The following is a 22,012-nucleotide window of genomic DNA, read 5'->3' as shown; positions in this document are numbered from 1 at the left end:
TCAGGGGTTTTGTGTAAGGTACCGTTAACGAGGGTGATGTAGTACCAACCACCAACACCTCTGTTTTTTCTCCATTGAGCCTTGTGACATTCAGATCGATGTTATGGGTATGCGGCTAGGCACGCCATCATGAAGATGGCTGCCCAAGTGTCTCCGGCGTTTGGAGGGTGGAGAAGGAGGCTGTAGCTCTTCCCTGGCACCCTAAATGAAGTAAGGAGGGCAGGAGGTTGATCCGGTGCCACATGACAATGTTGTCTTCAAATTTGGTCCTCTGAGGTCACCTCCGTTCTGAGGATTGACCCCGATGGTGTGTGGTTGCCCAGGGGGAAAAGATGGCGGCCCGGGCTAGGAGAAAGGTGCATCAGCTGTGCAGCTCCGATGGGTGCACTGTGTCAGAGCAGCCTCATATGAGGCTTTTGACGGGATGAGAGCCGCCAATCCGTCTGTGGTGCTACCTCCAGTGAGTGCTGCGGGGTGGTTGTGCTGTGGTCTGACCAGTGTCAGCAGCAGAGGTGCCCCTGACCCATAACGGCAGTGATCGCGCCCTGGAGCCCACAAACGCCCAGAAGCCCCTCCCTACCGGCATCGCGGTACCTGGCGTAGGTGAGCGCAGCTCCCTCTGCCCGTCTCTGGCCATAATAGCTGCGCCTGTCGATGCCTTTGCTGTGGGGATGCCCGCAGGCCCTGTGGGCTAGCAGTGGCTCCTTCTCGAGCCAGTTTGGGAGCACTACTCACTGGCGTCCTGCTCATATGGATCTCCATTGGCAAGGCGATGGGATGGGGGAGAAGTCTAGGCATCACAGAGGGGCAACCTGAAGGAGAGTGATGGATGGAGGCTCAGGAAGGCAGAGGCAGTGAATGAATTGGAAAGTCGCCCAATGCTGAGTGCAGAGCCTGGGGCTCACTGGTCCTTCTGAAGCGTATTCTAAGGTACTGGCATTTTAAGATCACCCTGCAGGAGACACAGTGGATTTAAAGTGAAATTTTGGTGTTCATCGTGCTGTATTGGGTCCCTTAAGCCCACCCCGAGTTGGATGGTGAACATCACCTGGCACTTTGACATCCCCAATGCCTGCTTGGTTACCCTGGCATATTTTGCCCTAAGCCCCTACTGTGGGCAGCTTGCTCTGGTAAAGGGTTGAAGGGGCTGGCTCCAACTTTGCTGTTGTCCTGGGCTGCTGCGGATCCCGACCCTACTGGCAAAATCCTGGAAGGCTTAGTCATACATTCCGCCCTTCTTGAGGATTTGCCATTGATGCCAACACCTTCGCTCTGGGAGTAGCGCTGGCCAGCTTTGCACCGGTTGAGCGAGGGTCTTGACGCCACCCTGTTAGTAGACCACTTGTCCTCTGGTATGGTGAGCTTTCAGCACAGGCGAGCTGGTTTGACTACTGCCTTTTAACTTTATCATGGCTAAACCTCCAAAAACGGTTCAATGTAATAATGTCCCCTCAAAAATATTGCTATGCAAAAAAAACTTAAAATGAAAAGAAATCGCAGAAAAATGGCTGGTTTTTGTGGGGACATTATTACATGGAACATGCGGGGGGACACCCCTGCAGCCCCCAAACCCTTTTTTTTTTCATAGGGAGCGTGGGACACCCCCGTAACCCCCGCTGCCCCTGTCCCTATATACATGGTCACCTATATAATGTTGCCACAACCCTTTTCCCGGTGACATTATATACGGCGACCATATATATATATATATACATATATATATACATATATATATATATATATATATATAGGGATATGAATACCCGATACCCTGAAAACGGGCAAGAAGGGGGATATTTCTACAATGCTGCAGCCTACAGCCAGGCACAAGTGCACTGAGGTGGTACCGGCCCAGGTGCATGGAGCTGGCCCCTTCCCAGTTTTGTTAACACAGATGTCTACAAAGTCTGACCTGCAGGACCTGTTGGCTGAGATCTGGAAGGAAATTAACAAAAGTACAGAGGAACTCTCCAACAAGATTCTGGCACTTGACAAAAGAGTTTCTGTGACGGAGCACAGGGTATCGTAGGTGGAGGATACTCTCGGCGAGCAGTCCTATGAGGTGGGCCAGTGCTCCAGTCAGCTGGAGGCTTTGGAGGCCGGCTGTGAGGTCCTGGAAGATAAACAGGAGGATGGGGAAAACCGTTGCTGCAGAAATAATATTGCATCCAGGGCATCTCTCCAGCTTTGTGGCTGACCTCTTTCGTTTCATTCTTGAACTGCCTGAGGATCAGGAGATTGAACTTGACAGGACTGCTCGGGCCAGGTCTCGTAACACCCTATCCCTGGACAGGCCTGACGATGTGTTGTCCCGGGTTCATTTCTTTAAACTGAAGGAAGGCATAATGGCTGCAGCTAGACTCTTGTCTTCCATCACTTTTCGCAACATGTCATCCTTGTACCAGGATTTGACGTCAACGACCTTGGTGAAGTGAAAGGCACTGCACCCACTGACTGAGTGGTTACGTGCAAAGGAAGTGTCCTACAGGTTGGGCTTTCCTACTGCTCTCAGTTTTAATCAGGGGAGGCGCTGGGCAGTACGATCACTAAAAAAAGCCGAGAGCCTGCTGAATCCGGAGGGTGCAGGCGGAGGCGAGTGAAGGGGCCAAACGGAAAAACTTGAATATTCTGGTTTTTTTTAGCAGTTCTTTGTTTGGCGTGCAGGGTTCCCTGGTGTTGAAGCTAGTGGGGAACCTTTGGGGATTGAGATGAGTTGATGTGGCTCTTTTCCGCCCTCCCAAGTCGGGTACCCAACGAAATTTCCACAAGTTACCAGATGTCTGGAGGCCGCTAATGTTTGAGCATGTTTGGTGGGCGGGGTGGTTGGTTTCTAAATGTTTGCTGTGGGTCAGGCAGGTATGTTGTGCAATTAATGTGTGGGCAGTTCGGGTGGTGGCGATGGGAGCTGGGCGTCTTGATTTGCAGGGAAATGTTGGCTGATGTAGGGGTGAATGCTGAAGGGGAGGACCTCATGGTTTTGGGAACGTACAGGGCTTGAATTCCCCTGTGAAAAGGAAATCAGTTTTGCGCAAACTAATAGACATGTCTCTCTCCATTGTGTTCCTGCAGGAGACCCACCTGCTTGTGCAGGACGAGAAGCAAATGAAGAATAGGGCATTCCCAAGCCAGTTTTTCACCTCTGCAGGCAAGAAAAAACAGGGTGTGGCCATCCTGGTGGGGGAGCAAATCCAGATCTCGAACGTCAAATTCCTTTGCGACCCGCAGGTTTGCTATGTATGTGTCAAAGGCCTATTGTGGGACTGTATGTTCATGATGGTGTCCCAATCTGTCCCGAATGTTGGCCAAGGTGTATTTTTGGAAATCTTCCTACTTTAGGTGCTCCCTTTCACCGACGGTCAAGTTCTACCAGGAGGGGACTTTAATCTAGTACCGACCCTGTGGTTGACAAATCTCTCCCCCGACCAAGTTACACTTCAAACATACTACGGCTTTTGGCCTCTTCCTCCATGAATTGGGGTTATTTGACACATGGCTGCTGGCACATGGGGAGGAGAGGGACTTCTTTTATTCACATGTTCACTGGGGTTTCTCTGGATTGGACCTCGTCCTTATTCCTAGTGCGATCTACCCCTGTGTTTGGGGGGGTGTAGATGGGTACACGCACGTTGTCTGATTATGCCCCTTTGTCGGTGGCAATACTGGATAGGCCCGAGAGGCCTGGGCGCCCAAGGAAGTTATATGACTCGGTACTTATAGACCCCGTCTTGAGTGGCGAGCTGGGGTAGCTCATCTCCAATTACTTTAGGGAAAACAAGGATTCTGGACCCCCAAAAGGACAGAGTGTGGGACACTATGAAGGTGGTTGTCATGGAGGAGCTCATTAGCAAAACAGCGGCCTACAACAAAGCAAGGCAACTGGTTAGGGTGATGTTAGAAAAGGAGGTTGCCCGGGCTGAGAAGGATCATAAGAGGATGGGCTCTCGCAGGGCATTACTTGAACTCCAGGTTGCACAGAAACAACTGGACGCGCATCTGGATGACAGAACAGCTCAGGCAATATTAAAAACCAAACAGTTCTACTATGCCAATGGAAACTGAGCCAATCGCCTTCTGGTGGCATAACTGCACAAGCTCCAGAACCGGAACTCAGTGTTAGCCCTGCCTGACGAACAAGGGGTGGTGCAGCGGGGAGAGGTCGATAAAACGTGGATTCTTGAGGCTCATTTCGGTTCTCTGTTTAGGGCTGAATTCCCACCAACGGAGGCCCAGGCACAATACCTGGTAGACGCGCATCTGCCCAGCCTCTCCTGCGAGGATCAGTAGTCTCTTGAGGTGGGGAAGTAGAATGGGCAATTAAGACTCTGAAGCATAAGACCACCCGAGTCCCAATGGTTTCACCACTCCCTTTTACAAAAAGTTTTGTGACCTCCTGGTTCCCCACCTGGTAGATCTTGTCAACTCCTTTGTGACTTCAGAGTGGGTAGCCCAGTCTATGGGGTGCTCTATGACCGTTCTGATCCCCACTCTGGGTAAGGATCCGCTACTTTCTGACTCGTATCACCCTATGACCCTCACTAATATGGACTCAAAGCTCTACTCAAAGATCCTGGCCCATCGTAAAATGGAGGTTATTCCCGAGCTCAGACAGTGACCAGACAGGGTTTATCGTTGGTTGGAACACGCAGGATAATGTGAGTCGGGTCCTGGGCCTACTGGAATTGGGGAGTCACTTGGGTATAGATTTTGGCATTATCACACTAGCCGCTCATACGTTTTCGATAGGATGGACTGGGGATACCTTCTGGGGGTTCTAGAACGCTTCGGGTTTGGCTTGGGGTTCATTAGTTGGGTCATGGCAATCTACCAACACCAATCCACACGCCTTAGGGTTAATGGGGGACTGTCCCCCAACTGTCGATCCCCAGGGGCACGAGACAGGGCTGCCCACTATCCTTGTTGAATTTTGCCATATGTATGGAACCATTTGCTAGCTGAATTAGAGCTAATGGGGCTATAGAGGGAGTCTGAGTTGGGGAGGCAGCCTATAAGGTGTCTCTCTATGCAGATGATGTCCTTCACCCTGATTAATACCTGCTCCTCCCTGGAGGCAGTTCTACATGAGATAGATGACTTGGCCATGCGTCTGGTTTCCAAGTAAACTACAATATATCGCATGGGCTGGATGTGTTGCTGAGGCACCAGGAGAGAGTGCCATCAGGGCCCTACCCCCAATACAGTGGGCCCGGGAGTCCATTCCCTACTTGGGTGTTAGTATTCCTAGCAGAGTCACTGAGGTGTTTCGGGCTAATTTTCCACCGCTGTTACAGGAGCTGGCCAAGGACTTGGGCAGGTGGGGACGTCAGGAGATATCCTGGTTTGGTCGCAATGCTACGGTCAAAATGAATCCGATTCCGTGCCTGCTTTACCTATATTCGGCGCTGCCGGTGAGGATCCCCGATTCGGATCTACGTACACTCCAGGGGAAGCTTTTTAAATTTATCTGGGGGAATAAGCGCTTTACAATATCCAGGAGAGTACTGGTAAGGCCAATGAGTGTGGGGGGCCTCGGAGTCCCTGATATTTTCCGCTACAACTTAGCAGCGCAGCTTTCTCATGCTCTTACCTGGAGTGTGCCCGACTTGTGACCAAAGTGGAAACTGATTGAACAGGCCTACTCTGTGGTAAATTAGTGTCAACTGCCTTATGGACAGGAGCTCCCGGGCGCAGGAGAGGGGATTCTCCCTTTTGGCAACAACCAAATGCACCCTGTATTACATGAGAAGAGCCCTTCGCAGATGGGGTATGTCCATGGGGTTGGTGCCCCTTACACTTATATGGGACAAAACCCTGCTTTCTGCCTGGCCGTGAGGCTTCTGGGAGGTGGGTAGCGGGTGGTTTTATGAATCTACAACAGCTCTATAAAGATGGTAGTCCAATGACTTTTGAGGAAATTAAACGCTCCTTTGACTTGCGGGAAACTATGCTCAATTGTGGGACTGGGCTGCTCAACCACTCACAAAGAAGTGAGCTACTAGACCGCTGTCTGCTCTCGAGTTAACACTGCAAGAGGGGCTGGCGAGGGGACATCTCGAGGTTATATAAACTTCTAGACACGGGGGACCCTATTGTGCACCTGCCTTATATAGCTAACTGGGAAGCTGACTTGGGAGGGCCCATTGAGGACGAGGAATGATTGAGGATATGGGGTAGGATGCTTAAATCCTCCAGTGCGTCACAGATAGGGAATGTTCCTACAAATTCTGTAATAGGTGGTATCTCACGCCAGAAAGGTTGCATCACATGGTCAAGGATTATTCCGCTAACTGCTGGCAGGGCTATGATGCATTGGGGTCTCTTTTTCATATGGTGTGGTTGTGTCCCAGGGTGTGCCTCTTTTGGAAGGAGGTGCTCTCGAAAATAAAGGGCGTTACAGGATTGTCTCTACCTGTGGAGCCACGGGTGGTGATTTTGGGGGACACAGGGGCTGGTCTGTTCCATCTCACGGGCCCAATGGCCACCTTAATTGGGCCTTTTCTTCTGGCAGTGAAATTGACTACTGCCCGGACCTGGAACTCCGCTGTAGGCCTGGTGGCTCAAATGTGGTGAGTCAAGATGTGCGACATGTTGGTTGCTGATAAAATTTTGGCATAATGTGAAGGATGATATGCTAATTAGGTCTCGGTCTGGACCCCGTTCATTGACTTTACGGAGAACTATCCTGTGATTGTTGCCAGGCACCTCTTATTGCGACACTTTTCCTCCCTATGACACTGAACTGCACCCGGAATGGTGGCTTGTCCGACACTGTATATGGGGGGGGGGGTGGGCGGAATGGGGCTCCATCTTGCAATGTATCTCATTTGCTCAATATGTTTCCTTATTGCCTAAGCTGAACTTGTCTTACAGCTCGTCTTTGTACCCACAACATGTTCAACTAAATAAAGGGTTTTTTTTTTTACTTGAATTTTTAATTAAAAATACATTTTTAATTTTTACAAGGGTTTTCCCAACTTAGAGAATCCCAAAACGAAAAACGAGTGCTTCCGAGTCCGGATTCCTTTCCTCACAGTCTCTTTTCTTGTTTGGTTTTTAAGCAATGCAGATGCCTCCCTCTTTGCCTTTGAGCTTTAGTCTCCTGATTTCAGTGACTCTCTCGCTGAACCTAGCTGGTTTATCAATCTAAAGGCTGCTTCTATTAGTTTCACCAATGTCAAGGACCAACGTGTTGTCTCTCCTGAGATTAGCCTGTTCCACCAAACCTCTTCCTCTACTGTTGTTACTCCTTGGAGTCGAGGTTGAAGGTATGTGGCTCTGCTTTGTTTGGTCATCGGGCATTGGAGCGTCAGATGTTTCAAGGTTTCCACTTTGTCCATGTTCTTGCATAAGCGGCAGATGTTGTCCGTTGCCGGACTGCGGATGGCTAAGATTTCGTGCGTCATTAGTAGATTGAGTCTAGCCTTCAAGATCATACATCGCATGACTTTGTTTGGGAATTTCAGGCAATAGTTTTGCGGTTTTTTGACTTTGTTAAATGTTGGCGGGAGGTGGGCCAGTAGTTTATTAGTACTGGCTTTTTCAATTGTCGAGATCCTGTCCCTCCATTCCATTTTCCGTTTCACCCGGTCCGGATTGGATATCAGATGATCTTCTGTACAGGCTATTTCTGTCAAGATGAGTTGGAGTCTTGTAGCCCACATCTTGAAAGCCTTACATGAGCCACTCTTTAGTTCTTCTGCGATAATGTTGTAAATTGGTAGGGTGCCCGACATCAAGATTTTTCTCCATAATCTCATTTTGCTTTGTTCTACCAGCGAGGCTAGCGAGACAAGGCCTAGTTCCCGCCTGATCGCGGGCATGGAACTTGACTTCGGTAAACCCAAAACAGACTTCCAGACGTGGCCTTCCAGCTTCTGCCACACGCTTCTGGGGATGTTTAATGAAGCTTCCATGCCGTAAATGATCGATGGGACCACCTTCCCTTTATAAAAGTTGATGGCCGGTAGCATAGAGAATTTTCCAAATTTTCTGTCCACCGCTCTCGTCTGTGCTGTTAACATTCTCACCTTGCTCCATAGGTGTTCTTGCATTGCATTGCTCTTGCAAAGGTTTTTGGAAAAACTGAAAAAAGTAGTGCCTAAACATTCCACATCACCAACACAATATATCAGAAATAAATGTTAGCACATTATTTTCCCTATACTTTCATTGAACACCCCAATCAGCACAAAACCACATCACAAATAATGCCAAAACATATTACATATCAGCAAATGGCCACTTAGTTTGTGCAATGCCCGTTATCAAATATGGTCCGTTTCTACAATGCCCCAATAAAGGTGCATTTCCAATTTACACATGCCTCCAATTGGCAATGCACTCACACCAATTGGGCACATGATGTATTATTGACCTTGATGTCAGCTGCATAGACCCGTTGTAGACTTAGGTCGCTTCATGACCTATCTAGCTGTAGCTGCTTCATTTTATATTCATGGTACACAGGTCATTACACTGCACTGTACATCTGAAGGGTGGGCTTTGCATCTTATTTTCAAGTATCATTTATCTTACCACACAGGGCTCTTATATACTATTCGACCGTATTCCACTCCCACGTTATCAGGACATTACAATCCTTCTATGGCTCATCCACCTAAAAAACCATGGTGAATGATAACTAGCCCATATTATTTGGATTTTAATATTAATTTGTCTCTAGCGAATCATTTCTCTTCTTCTCTGCCTATACCCTCATACCATGTATTCTGCATGCATGTGCCTATGCACGTCCAACTGTTGGTGCCAACACTTCTGTTAACTGGCTTAGCAAACACAATTCTTGCCCTGAACATAGGGACTGTTTCTTACAAAGTAATCTGTGAAAATACTCTACACCATTAGGGACAGTTTTAGCACCTCTCAAGTACATCACACAACCATATATCAACTACATTTAATTCCAAGCACCAGCTGGTCTAGATAGTACCCTCACAGTAAACCTAAGCGTGTATTAGAGAAATGTTCTCACATGCAGAACTAAACAAAATTAAAAACAATGCATCCATACTACCACAATCACTATCCGTTACCCTCCGCAATTGTTGTGGCCACTGTCTAATCTTCCTTTTCCTTCACCTCACCACCCAACCCTCTTCTTTCCTATCCACGGACGAAAGTCTGGCGACCCCCTGTTGGGCTCACAGAACACTAAGTCTCGTACAAAATCAGGTGCCATAAAACCACTACTGGGGTGATGGACTCAATATACATACTGGACAAATATAACATAACATTAACAATGTTGCCTGTCAAGACCCAAAGCGGTCATTACGGATCATTGCTCTGATATCTGCAATGTTTTGCCCACTGCAAGGTGCATGTATCTGTTTGCAAATGTTAGCAAGTGCCACACTTAGAATTATGAACATTAGCCTGTGTCGCATCTAGACAGGATTGTGAATAATAGCAAGTGCCACACTTAGAATTGTGACCATTAGCCTGCATTGCATGTAGACAGGATCATGAATGTTAGCAAGTCCCATACTTAGAACTGTAAATGTTAGCACATGCTACACTTAGATAGAATTGTGACCATTAGCCTGTGTCGCATCTGAATAGGATTGTGAATGTTGGCAAGTGTCGCACTTGGATAGAATTGTGAATGTTAGCAAGTGCCAGACTTAGAACTGTGAATGTTAGCACATGCTACACTTAGCTAGAATTGTGAACATTAGCCTGGGTCACATCTAGTCAGGAATGTGAATGTCGGCCAGTGCCACATCTAGACTGCATTGGGAATATTACCAATACCACATTTAGATAGAATTATGAATGCAAGCTTACTTCGCATCTAGACAGGATTTTTAAAGGTGTCCCAGTGCCACATTTGGATGCAATTGTGAATATTGTTGTGCGTCATATATAGACAGGATTGTGAATATTGGCCAGTGCCGGATCTAGATTGCAATGCAGAGATATTCACACGCTACATCTAGAAAGAACGTCGAAATTCAGCACACATCACTTCTAGATAGCCAGGCCAAAACCAAGCCATTAACAATTTCACCCCTCTACATACACCTCTATAACCAAACACAACCATAACCCTAAAGCAGAGCAAATGACTCAAACTTCACTACACCGCAACAACAAAACAAGCCACACATAGCCTCGAACAACAGCACACAACGGCTACCGACCAGAAAGCACCCTTAAGCTCAGCGAACGGCGTTAACCGAACTGAAGCTGCCAAGAGCACATCACTGCTCTCTTGCACTTATCCCACTCGTTCCCACTAACTGACCCCTTACCCCCTTTCCTTTTCAGATCCGCCAGAGGACCACTCTGGTGGTAGTGCGCGGTACAAATATCCTTTAACATTAACATATGTTGCTGTGCAGACAGGTGATATGCAATGGTCGGGTGGGGTAAGAAGGGTTGAGATAGACAGCTAAAAAGGCGCACAGAGAAGGTCATTAAGAGTGAAACTAATAAAAGGGTGCGAGTAGCCCTGCCAGGGCCCCAGCATTTTTGGACAACGCCGAGGCTGAGCATCCGCCCAATTAAACCTAGACTGGTGAGTACCTGCACTTCTATTTTCCATTTGAAGCACTGTATATATACAGCAGCTGGAACGGTAGTAGTGGAGTGGACCCAGTCCGTTTAAGTTCCTGAAATGTGCTTTTGTTGTGGATATGCAGGGGGTAGAGTATTAGGGTTTTGATTTATCTATGCCTTTGGAACCATCGTGCTTTTAAGTTTGCAGTTTCGCTTCATTAACACGTAATCAGGAACTTGAAAACATTTAGTTTACCTGTGGTGGGTACTTTGCTTCTCCTGGGCCCTTGGTCCTCCTGTTGGCTGTGAGAACGATGCTGTTGCTTTGTTTGTTTCTCATTCACCCCAGACTGTTTCTGTTTAGTGTCGGTGCTAATGCCCAACTTGGCTCTCTTACTAACGGGCTCCCCCCTAGAACCTGCACTCATGCTGAACGTGCATCAGTGGTTAGAGAAGTATAGTGATTTTGACGAGGAGAAGTCAGAAGCCACAGTCTACCTGTCATCGTGCATGGTATTCCTTGCGTATAGTCTGCTCCAAAAGTATTGCCCTGCAAACCCTATTATGCACGCCAAATGAAGCCCCGTGCGCAATCGACCTTACTGAACACTGTTTCTGCAGGACGTACTTAATAAGACCTGCATGCAAGACTTACAGTGCACTGCAATGTACCAATGTACACTATTACAAATTATCGTCTTTACTCAGTCACTCCCTAAAGAGAAGCGGGACTAGTTCCTATTAGAAGAAAGTACCTAGCAACGAGTTCTCGTCACGTGACTTAAATGTACGTACGTCCCAGACAACGTACACCTTACATCTTCTGCTCTATCTGTATCAGTGCAAGTTAATGCATTTACACTTTACCTGACCATTAATGAGCGGGAAGGAGGGCAGGAGCCAGAGTAAAACATCTGCTATTAGAGCTATGCTGTCCAGCTTTTCAAAATAAAAAACTCGAATCCACCAGAAAACACAAAAGTAGCACTATGTTGTTGTGTAATAATTAGACATTCTTCATGAGTGCTGCTACTTTCTTAGCTGCATCAACAGTAACTATTTACGTTAGCCAGTTGCCACACTGCATAGCTCCCAACTCACACGCTTTTGGCGGGTGTCACCCGCCTTGTAAACAGTGGACTCACCCGCCAAACCTCATGCACGCCCATTCATTTCAATGGGCCTCTCACCTGCCAAAAGTAAAGGGTTTTTTCACCCGCTTTTGCGACATAAATGGTTGAGAGCTATGCACACTGCCATACATGTCTTGGTGTCTTTAGGCAGTAACCAGAGTACCTGTACTCTGGAGAGGTCCTAGCTCCACTCTCATACTTGCCAACATTCTGTGACCAAAAATCTGTAGGATTCTTGAAGGTTCAAAAATAGTAATTACTTAATAATGACATCAAAGGAAATTACATCACATGACCTCTAACCTCATAACATCACAGGAAATAACATAACCTGACATATGGTCCAGAAATAATGACCGTAAATGAGTGTCATGCGTGGTCTCTCCTAAGCTTCTAAGCATCATTAGAAGTCAGATTGCTAAATGAACAGCAGAGGCTAGTGACATTTTATTTAGAGCAAGTAAATGTTTCCCACAAATACACAAGGGTTTGTGCATAGCGAGGTAGGCTGTACCAAGGATTTGGGAGTTTAGGGAGTTGGTGGGAGTGCATATTCTGTAATTCTTGAAAGGTTTTTAAATAATGGGTGAAAATGGTGCATTTTACAGCACACAGTCTTCAAAGAATGATAAGAAGCCACACAGTTTTAGGTCAGTTGTATAGGTTAACACATGAAAAAATCAAATAGATATAAGTCACCAGGAGTGCACAGAAGCATTTTCACGATTGTTTTCCCGCAATATAGTCTAGCACAAGAACCATGTTTATGTGGTTGTGCTCATACACCCCCATTATGGCTGCATCACTATATGCCGTCACCACCTCTGACACTAAGACTACCTGCTGTGCACAGGGCAGAGAGTGTCTGTTTCAAGGTCTCTGTCATAAATCAAAATAATGACATGATGGGCCATTAACACGCCCCTTGGAGATGCTGCAGCTCTCTGGGCCTCGGACAGAGGCAGCCAGGCCTGTAAATCTGTAGTTATTAGATGAAAATCGGTAGGCGGTAGAACTGCTTAAAAAGCGGTATCTTACCGCCTAAATCCGTAGGGTTGGCACGTATGCACTCTCATGAGGAGCGCCAGGAGCTGCCGCCTCTTATGGCTGTACTGAAGGCTGTCGCTGCTTTGCGATCTTTATTGAAGGACATCTCGTGAGAACTCGCCGCTACCGAGTCTCATGAGTACGCTCTACATACCTCCCTTTTTTGAACACACAAAACTTACTCCATTACATAGTCATTATGCTTCACCTGCATAGCTCTCAACTCACACGCTTTTGGCGGGTGCCACCCGCCTTTTAAAGGGTTGACTCACCCGCCAAGCCTGCTGCACGCCCATGCATTCCAATGGGCGTCTCACCCGCCAAAAACAAAATCGAGTGGTTTCACCCGCCTTTGCAACACAAATGGTTGAGAGCTATGTTCACCTGTCTTCTCCGATCTCTCCGGAGCCCGGTATCCTTGTCTCCATCGTATGCTGACATGCGGGGTTCTTCGTGGCTTAGGTCAAGCTGCTCTTTGTGATGTCTTGAACTGAAGGCGCGCATGCGCGAGCCTCGCTGTGGCCCACGCATGCGCGGTATGAATAAAGACGGTCTGTGGGGCAGTTGCCGCCAGGTCCCTGTACGGCACAGACGTGTTCCTCATTATGTCAGTCAGTGTGTGTGTGTGTGTATATGCAAGTACGGGGCGGCCCGAGGCACGGGTGTGCCCATCATATTGGCGACGAGGACGGGTGTGGCAAGGGAGACAGTTTGACACGCGCGGGCGTGTCCACGGCTGATTTCTTCCCCAACACACCACGGACCCGACACGAGTGATGGCGGCCATTTACAATCTCACGCGTGAGGTAGTAGCGGCCCGCAAGGGTGCTCGTGTGCTGCCCACGTGCTGAAGGAGATACATATCTTCAATTTTTGGAACCCCTCTGGTTCTCCAACCCGGAGGACCGCGGAGAAGACCGGTGAGGAGGGGCTCTTCACGTTGGAGCGTTGAAGAGGCCTTTGAGGCCACATCTTGGTGCCTATGGCAGGTGATAAGGCTGATGCACACCAGGGCAGTGCAGTACACACAACAAGATGCGTGCATGTCCGCGTGAAGTCAGGTTTGCGGCCTCCAGGACAGTGGGAGGTGCCTGTGCGACCTGTGAAAGAATGGCGGACAGCGACGGAGAAGCTACCGCACTGCCCAGAGTGATGCGTGGGCAGCATGGCATGTTGCCGCCAATGCAAGAATTTGACAAGTCTGGCCCACCCTCAAAATTGGGCCCAAAAGGACTCCTGTGGATCAAGAAATTGGACATGTTTTTCACAGCCACCGGTGAGACCGATGATGATGTAAAAAGGGCCACTCTGCTCTATTCGGTGGGCATGGACGTTCTACGCATATATGAGTCCCTAAATTTGCAGGTGGTGACGTATGCAGCTGTCAAAACGGCATGCCAGAACTATTTCATTACGTTATCCAATGTTGAGTTCGAGAGGTTTCTGTTTTGTGGTGAGAAGCAGCACGAGGATGAATCTCTCGACAAGTTTTGCGAATGTCATGCAGCAAATGGCAAGCACCTGCAGGTGGGACAACGATGAAAACATGATCCGCAATCAAGTAATCCAAGGTTGCAGTTCCGGCAAACTGCGCAGACAGATTCTGCGGGAGCCAGGTAGGACTCTAACCCAAATATTAGACAGTGGCAGGGTGTATGAGCTTGCCGAGACGAGGGGTGCAAAGATGGACGCAGCAGTGCGCCCTGGCAAATGTGAGGAGGCGTTTGCAGTGGGGAGGCAGGCCCGTCGAAAACTCACTGGAGTCAGACGCGCCAGGAGGCGGCTCCTGCGCAAGGGAATGCTGCCATATGCCAATACTGTGGGTACGATCTGCCCCACTCGGAGGACTGTCCGGCCAAAACGAGAGTCTGGGGAAGGTGCAACACTCCTGGTCATTATGCCAGGATATGTCGCGCGGCTGCCCCGGTTACCACGCATCGAGGGCCGGCAAGGGCGAGTGGAGGTGGCTTCAGGAGACAACGTAGCATCCCCTTGCTGGAGCAGGACACCCAGAGGCTCAACATCGCTGAGGAGGAGGAAGATGAAGAGGAAATCTTCTTCATTTCAAACCTCGCAACATGAGTGAAGAAGAGGCAACAGCCCACATGCGTTGTGGACATTCAAAGGTGCCCCCACACAGGTTTTGATTGACACTGGGGCCTCTGTCTGCGTACTAGCCACTGAACACTACAAGGCCATCCCCGCCCCCCCCCCGCTGGACATGTCAAGGGCCAAGATATTCACCTTTGGTGATGACACACCGCTACCCATTCAGGGTGTGTTCGTTGCACCAGTGACTCGAGGGGACAGGTCCATCAAAGCAAGATTTTTCGTCACAGACGTCAGCCCGCACTCACTCCTGAGCTGTGCTGCGTCAGAGGCGCAGGACCTCGTGCATTTTGACCGCAAAATTTTCGAGGTAGACACGGATCAGCTCCTAGACAAGTTCTCCAGCATTTTTCAAGGGGTGGGCAATTTGAAGGCTCCCCCAGTGCGTTTGCACATCGATGACACTATCCGGCCCACTGCCCTAAAGCATCGACAAATTCCTTTCCACCTCCGGGCACAGGTGGAGAAGGAACTGCAGCTCCTCGTAGAGATGGACAGCATTGAGAGAGTAGAAGGGCCGACGCCCTGGGTATCACCCATTGTAGTGGTGCCCAAACCTAAGCCAGGTGCCGTCCGCATCTGCGTGGACATGCGTCTCCCGAACGCTGCCATTAAACGGGAAAGGCACATTATGCCCACGCTGGACGACATCGTGGGTGAGCTGCAAGGGGCCAGGGTGTTCTCCAAGCTGGATCTGAGGTTGGGGTATCACCAGCTGGAGCTCCACTCAGACCCGAGGTACATTACAACCTTTACTACTCATGAGGGCCTCTATCAGTTTAAACGCCTAAGTTTTGGAATTTCCTCCGCGGCGGAAGTCTTCCAAAATGCCATCAGGGGAGCACTAGCTGGTCTCAAAGCGGTACTTAATATGAGTGATAACATTCTGGTTTTTGCGGAGTCCCGGGCCGAACACATGAAGAGACTGGAGTGCACGCTACAGAGGCTGAGTGAGCTAGGCCTTACTTTACATAGCGGGAAGTGCACATTTTTCAAGGATCGCATTGGATTCTATGGATTCATATTCCACGCCAACGGCGTGTCGCCAGACCCCGAGAAAATTAAGGACATCCACGAGGCGGTGGCGCCCCAATCCCCCACAGAGGTACGTAGTTTCCTGGGGATGGTGAACTACTGTGAGCGATTTATCAAAGGTCTGGCGTCCCTGTCTGAACCGCTCCGAGCTTTGACCAAAAACGACGCTACCTGGGTGTGGGACAAGAGGAAACAGGATGCCTTCCTGGAGATTAAGCGTGCTCTCTCAGATCGAGACACAATGGCTTACTTTGACCCTACCGCCGAGTCGGAGATTGTCGTTGATGCCAGCCCGGTGGGACTGGGTGCGGTTCTCATGCAGTCAGACACCAGAGGGGACATGCGACCCATCGCCTACACGAGCAAGGCCCTCACGGACACTGAGAGACGCTATTCGCAGATTGAGAGGGAGGCATTGGCCATCCTATGGGGCTGCCGGCATTTTTGCCTGTACATACTTGGAAAGCCCGTCACGGTCGTGACGGACCACAAACTGCTTCTGCCCATTCTGGTGGGTGTGTCATCGAAGCCTCCCCCGAGGATCGAGCGCTGGATGCTGGCACTTATTGAATATGGGGTTAGGCTTGTGTACAGGCCGGGGACGAACAATCCGGCGGATTACCTATCCTGCCACCCGAACTATGGGAGAGCGCAGGGATCCAATGAGCTGGTGGAGTGCCAGGTATTCGTGAACAAAATTGTGGAGAGTGCGATGCTGGTGGCGCTGTGTCGAGAGGTAGTGGCTGAAGAGTTGTCATCCAACGAGGTATTCCACATCATACAGGCACCGATAAGAAGTGGAGATTGGAAAGAGGTGCTCCAGAACAATGCCAGGCGATATGTCAGGGCCCAGAGAGATCTCCAGGCACTTTGGAGGGTAAGGGATGAACTCTCGTTATCGGACAATGGGTTGCTGCTGCGTAGACGACAGATTGTCATTCCGCAGTCACTGAGGGCTCGAGTTCTGGAGCTGGCACACAAGGGTCACCAGGGGGTTGCGAAAACCAAGGCGCGGCTGAGACCCAAAGTGTGGTTCCCAGACCTGGAAAACCTAGTGGAACTGCATGTGAAGAGGTGCCTGCCCTGTCAGGCAGCTAGTCCCATTAAGAAAGCTCCACCCATCAGCTCCATGGAAAGAACTGAAAGCCTGTGGGGCACAGTCCATGCAGACTTTGGGTCTACCGGGAGGGGCATGTACTTTTTGGCCGTAGTCGATCAATGGTTGAGATATCCGGAAGTGGAGGTGGTGGAATCAACGGCGAGCGAACACACCATCGTGGCTTTGGACAAGATGTTTGCGACCCATGGCTTCCCGGAGATCTCATGCTCGGACAATGGGCCGCTGTTCACGGGGAACTAGTTTGCACAGTACTTGAAAGAAAAAGGAATTCAGTACCGCAAGGTATCGCCACTCTGGCCCAGGGCCAATGGGGAAGCTGAAAGACTCATGAGGACCCTGAACAAGGTGTTTAAAATATCGGCCAACGAAGGGGGTGACCTGAAAAGGAAACTGGTGGAATTTCTTCGGGAATATCGAACCACACCCCACCAGTCGACTGGAGTTGCTCCGGCAGAAGCTTTGTTTGGACGCTGCCCGAGAGGCCTCATCCCGGAAGTCGAAGGCCGCGAGCCTCGGGTCATCGATAACGACAAAGTCCGAGAGGAGAGAGCGGCGCGCAACGAGAAAGAGAGTGTGCGGAGAGGTCTGCAGGAAAAGGAGATTGCAGTGGGAGACTCAGTACTGGTGCGGAACCGTCGGCCAGAAGGGAAGCTATCGCTCCCGTATGAGCCCCAACCGTGGACAGTTACCCATGTCAAGGGCACCATGGTCACCGCGGCCAACGAGAGAGGGACCGTCACCCGCAACCAGTCCTTTTTCAAGAAGGTGGACGTGCACTGTCATGAGGAGGAACCAGAAGAGGTTTCCCCGCCTGAAACCGGGGCTGAGAGCCCGGAGGTAGACCTGCCGGCAGATATACCGCCACCAATGGATAACCCGCTGCCGACCCCCAGGAGCAGCAGCAGGTATCCGGTGCGACATGGTCGCAGACTGCCTGTTCGTCTCAAGGACTACGTCATGGACTCGGGAGACTGAGCCGACGTTGCAGTCAGGTTAGCGACCCCCGTTGGGTCCGTTTATTGTTATCCTGTTATATGGTTGTTATCAGTTGTTTTTCTGTTTAAAAAAAAGGAGGGATGTGATGTCTTGAACTGAAGGCGCGCATGCGTGAGCCTCGCTGAGGCCCGCGCATGCGCGGTATGAATAAAGACGGTCCGTGGGGCAGTTGCCGCCGGGACCCTGTACGGCACAGACGTGTTCCTCACTGTGTCAGTGAGTGTGTGCATGTGTATGCAAGTACAGGGCGGCCCGAGGCACGGGTGCGCCCATCACACTCTTGATCCCTCTCGGTCTCATCCTGGGGCACTCAATGTGGGCCTGGAGCAGGTTCCCCTGCGGCAACCTGGTCGGAGTCTTCTTGTGCACGGGTCTCTAGTTTTGTTCTTTCTTGTAGCTCCTGTCTCTCGACCATGGCCACTCGTTCCATGTTCCATTTGTGACTGTCTTGGGTACAGACATGGTTTGTTCCTTTTTGTACTACCTTGATCGGTTGACTGAACTCGTAACCGGTCACTTGATCCTTGTGTGGCAACCGTATTTCGACCCAATCCCCTTCTCTGACTCCTTGACTGTGTGTCACTCTCCATCAGTCACTCCATTTCTTCATCTGTTTCTTGCTATTCTTTATCCTCCATAGTACATCTTCAATATCTACCTCTTCATCCTCCCTTACACATGACATCCATGGAGGTACTAGCATGGGCGCCGCTTTTCTTCCCCTTGGCATGTGGAATGGCGATACATGGGTGATGCCATTGGGGGTGAAGCGATGAGCAGCTATGGCTTCCTTAACCGTCTTCAATGGGTCCATGCCTGAGGCCATGGCCAGTTGTGTTGCCCCTTTAATAAACCTGTTTGTTCTTTCCACCAGTCCATTGGCTTTGGGGTGATACAGCACTGCTTTAATCTGTCTTATGTTGTTGCTGTTCATGAAATTCTCCATTTTTTGGGAGACCAGTTGGACTCCATTGTCAGTAACTATGTCTTTTGGTAGTACTTCCCCCTAAAACACGGCTGTTAACACTTCAATCACAGTCGCAATGGTGATGTTTGGTACAAATTTGGCTTGTACCTACTTTGATAGATAGTTGATCATGACCACTCCATATTGATGTTCTGGGGGCATTGCTTCCAGGGGGCCAATAAAATCCAAACCTAATTTGTGCCACACTCTTTCCGGGACTTCTGTAGGTACCAGTGGCGCCTGTCTTGTCTTAGATCTTTTGCAACTGTTTAGGCATTCGCGGCATCTATCGATAATCGTGCTTATATCCTGATCCATGGTGGGCCACCAGTATGCTTCTCGCACCCAGCTCTGTGTCATTGTGCTCCCTAGATGTCGGAATGGGCCCCAAATGCCAGTTTCTGATCCTGCCCCCATGCAAACTCAGCTCCTTTCTTGAGCAATTCCCTCAATGCTGCACTGACCTCTGAAAAGTTGGGAATGAACTTTGCGTAATATTCGGCAAGCCCCAGGAATGATTGTAATTCATCCTTGTTCTTGGGTGCGGGAGCTTGTACAATACCTTGCAACAGGTTCTTTTTGGGACTGATTCCCTCACTGGATATCTTGTACCCTAGGTATTCCATTCTCCTGGCTCTCAGAACACATTTGGCATACCTCTGTTTCACGCCTGCATCTTGTAGTCTTGGGGGAACTCTTCTCAGCACTGCATCGTGGGTCCAGTCATCTTCAGCATATACTAGGATGCTAGGATGTCGTCCTAGAAGTATGAGACAAGTTGCATAGCAATGAATTCATCATCGGCTGGGATGCAGAGGCTGCAGACGATAACCCAAACTGCATCCTCGTAAACTGATATGTGCCGAACGGGGTGATGAACACGGTCAGGGACCTTGATTCCTGTGCAAGTAAATTTGGTGGTAGGCTTCCGAGCTTCAACATTAGTATCAGTTCATTTATGCTGGGGAGAGGGTAGCTGTCTGTAATGACATCCAAATTTAGACTGCAAAGATCTACGCATATGCTCAGGTCATTCAAATTCTGTTTTTTAACCAACGCTACTGGACTCAGCCACTCGGATGAGTAATTCTTTATCCTAACATGACCTTTAGAAAACAACTTGGGAAATTCTTCTTTTGACACCAGCGCTCCTCCTGCATTTACCACCGTCACTTTGTCGCCCCGCACTGAGGTCTAGCTTGATTTGAGTTTGGCTTGGTCGTCCTACCCTATGACCGCAGGGCCTTCTTCAGCAAAGTATTCTCATGTCTTGGTTTCTCTCCCTTTGAATTCGATGACACAGTTGATGTACCCCAACAAACGTCTGAGGTGCCTCCAAAAACGGTGGGCTTATGTTTGGTGCTTAACACTTCTACATTCTCTCTTCCAACCATCTCCTTGTAAGTGCGGATGGGTAATATTGTCATATTCAACCCTGAGACAGCCATCACTCTTGTCTCTTTACCATCCACCGTGATGTCGCAATGCAGCTTTTCTCTCCTGACTCTCGAGCTATTAACCATTATTATTATGGTGGTCATGGGAGCGATTATCTCAGATAAATGGCAACTCAGTAGAGGTACTAGACAAGGCTGCCCATGATCCCCGATGCTGTACATCCTCGCACTAGAACCCCTAGCGATATATCGGAGACAACAATATGCAGGGGTAGGGGTCTACACTAAGGGGGGGACCACACTAATATCATTGTATGCAGACGACGTGCTGCTGTATCTGAGATATCCGGAGGAAAACCTGCAATATATCTTAGAAGTAATGGAGCGATTTGCGTCACTCCCTGGCATAGTGGTCAACCCCAAGAAGTCGTGCATATTTCCCCTAGGGAGATACAAAGAAATCCTGCAAGAAAACATACCAGTTTTACAAATACCCTGGGAGACTAGAACGTTTGGATACTTAGGGATCGATATCTATCATGTGGTAGAAGATGAACACAAGTATAACACAGAAAAAGCAGTAGCAAACATCGAAAACAGCATGAGGTTCTGGGCTAAGCCCCCCCCCCCCCTGGCAATGGTGGGGAGGGTGGCATTGTTGAAGATGGTTGCATTGCCTAGGCTGTTACACCTTTTTGTGAATATCCCATATATGTTGCCCAGACGCTTCTTTGGTAAACTTCAGAGCTTATGTAGAGGCTTTATTTGGCACAATACCAGGAATAGGATTGATTTATGGAAACTACAAAACACGTATGATAGAGGGGGCATAAAATTGCCCTACTTTGAGATAGGCCGGACAGCTACAGTATGTGGCTAAGTGGCTAACTGAAGACTCAACAGCAGAGTTCAGACTGTTGAGCACTGAATGCACCCCGTTCTTTTTGAAAGAACTGATATGGCTGCCCAAATCAGAGCTAAAAGGGCGATCGAAGTTGCTAGAACTGGGATGGAAGACATGGTGTAAGGCATGTCAAGCCATGGAGAACCCGATTCCTTGCTCCCCGCAAGTGCCGCTAGTGGCCGTGCGGGGAGTGGATTGGATGAGCACTTAGAAAGACGATCCGTAGATACTGGGAACCAGTGGGAATAGCAACACCGGGAGATGGGTGGCGAGATGGGAAGGCATTGGAATTTGAAACACTAATGGAAGAAACTGGAGTACACCCAGGGCAATATATCACCTACACTAGACTGGTGAGGCGGGTAAGAGAGTCATGGTCTGAAATAGAACTAGAAGACCAACCAGACACGGCAATAGAGACGATATATGATATTTCGGAAGGGGGGCACAAGGTATCCCAGATTTATGAACTGGTAATGTCCAGGGTGGGAAAGGAAGTGACCCAGCTGAGATGGGAGTGGGAGGAGGACGCTGGGGAACCCATGCAAGACAGACAATCGGAAAGTGCACAGTCCCTTTAAACTCCACGTTCCCTTTGATGTACCCTAGTAGGTCGATGGATGCTCCTCCAAACACTGTGGGCTTGTGACGGGTGCTGAGGACTTGAACTGTCTCTGTGCCCATCATCTCTTTGTATGTTCAAAGGGGCAAGATGGTTAAGTCTGAGCCTGAGTCCGCCATGACTCTCGTTTCCAAACCATTTATTTGAATGGCACAGTGGGGCTT

The 22,012-nt window shown here is 49.2% G+C and overlaps 1 protein-coding gene across 5 annotated transcripts in view; it reads right to left on the bottom strand.

Annotated features, from left to right (window-relative positions):
* The window catches only part of PARG (poly(ADP-ribose) glycohydrolase), a 2,316,516-nt gene extending 2,305,248 nt beyond the window's left edge, over positions 1 to 11,268 (bottom strand). For 2 of the 5 annotated variants that reach the window (XM_069610799.1, XM_069610802.1), the window contains exon 1: positions 10,775 to 11,262. In XM_069610799.1, coding sequence (XP_069466900.1) covers positions 10,775 to 10,946 — 172 coding nt within the window. In that variant the 5' untranslated portion in view covers positions 10,947 to 11,262. Of the gene's footprint in view, positions 1 to 10,774 lie in introns of all 5 variants that reach the window. The other 3 variants (XM_069610801.1, XM_069610798.1, XM_069610800.1) reach the window with 3 other exon arrangements.
* Between the last annotated feature and the right edge of the window lie 10,744 nt (positions 11,269 to 22,012).

The sequence above is a fragment of the Ambystoma mexicanum genome, chromosome 8, assembly GCF_040938575.1.
Source record: "Ambystoma mexicanum isolate Mex_15411 chromosome 8, UKY_AmexF1_1, whole genome shotgun sequence".
NCBI classification, from domain to species: Eukaryota; Metazoa; Chordata; class Amphibia; order Caudata; family Ambystomatidae; genus Ambystoma; species Ambystoma mexicanum.
Note: the sequence above shows the minus strand (reverse complement) of the source record. Positions and strands in the feature narration are given on the sequence as shown.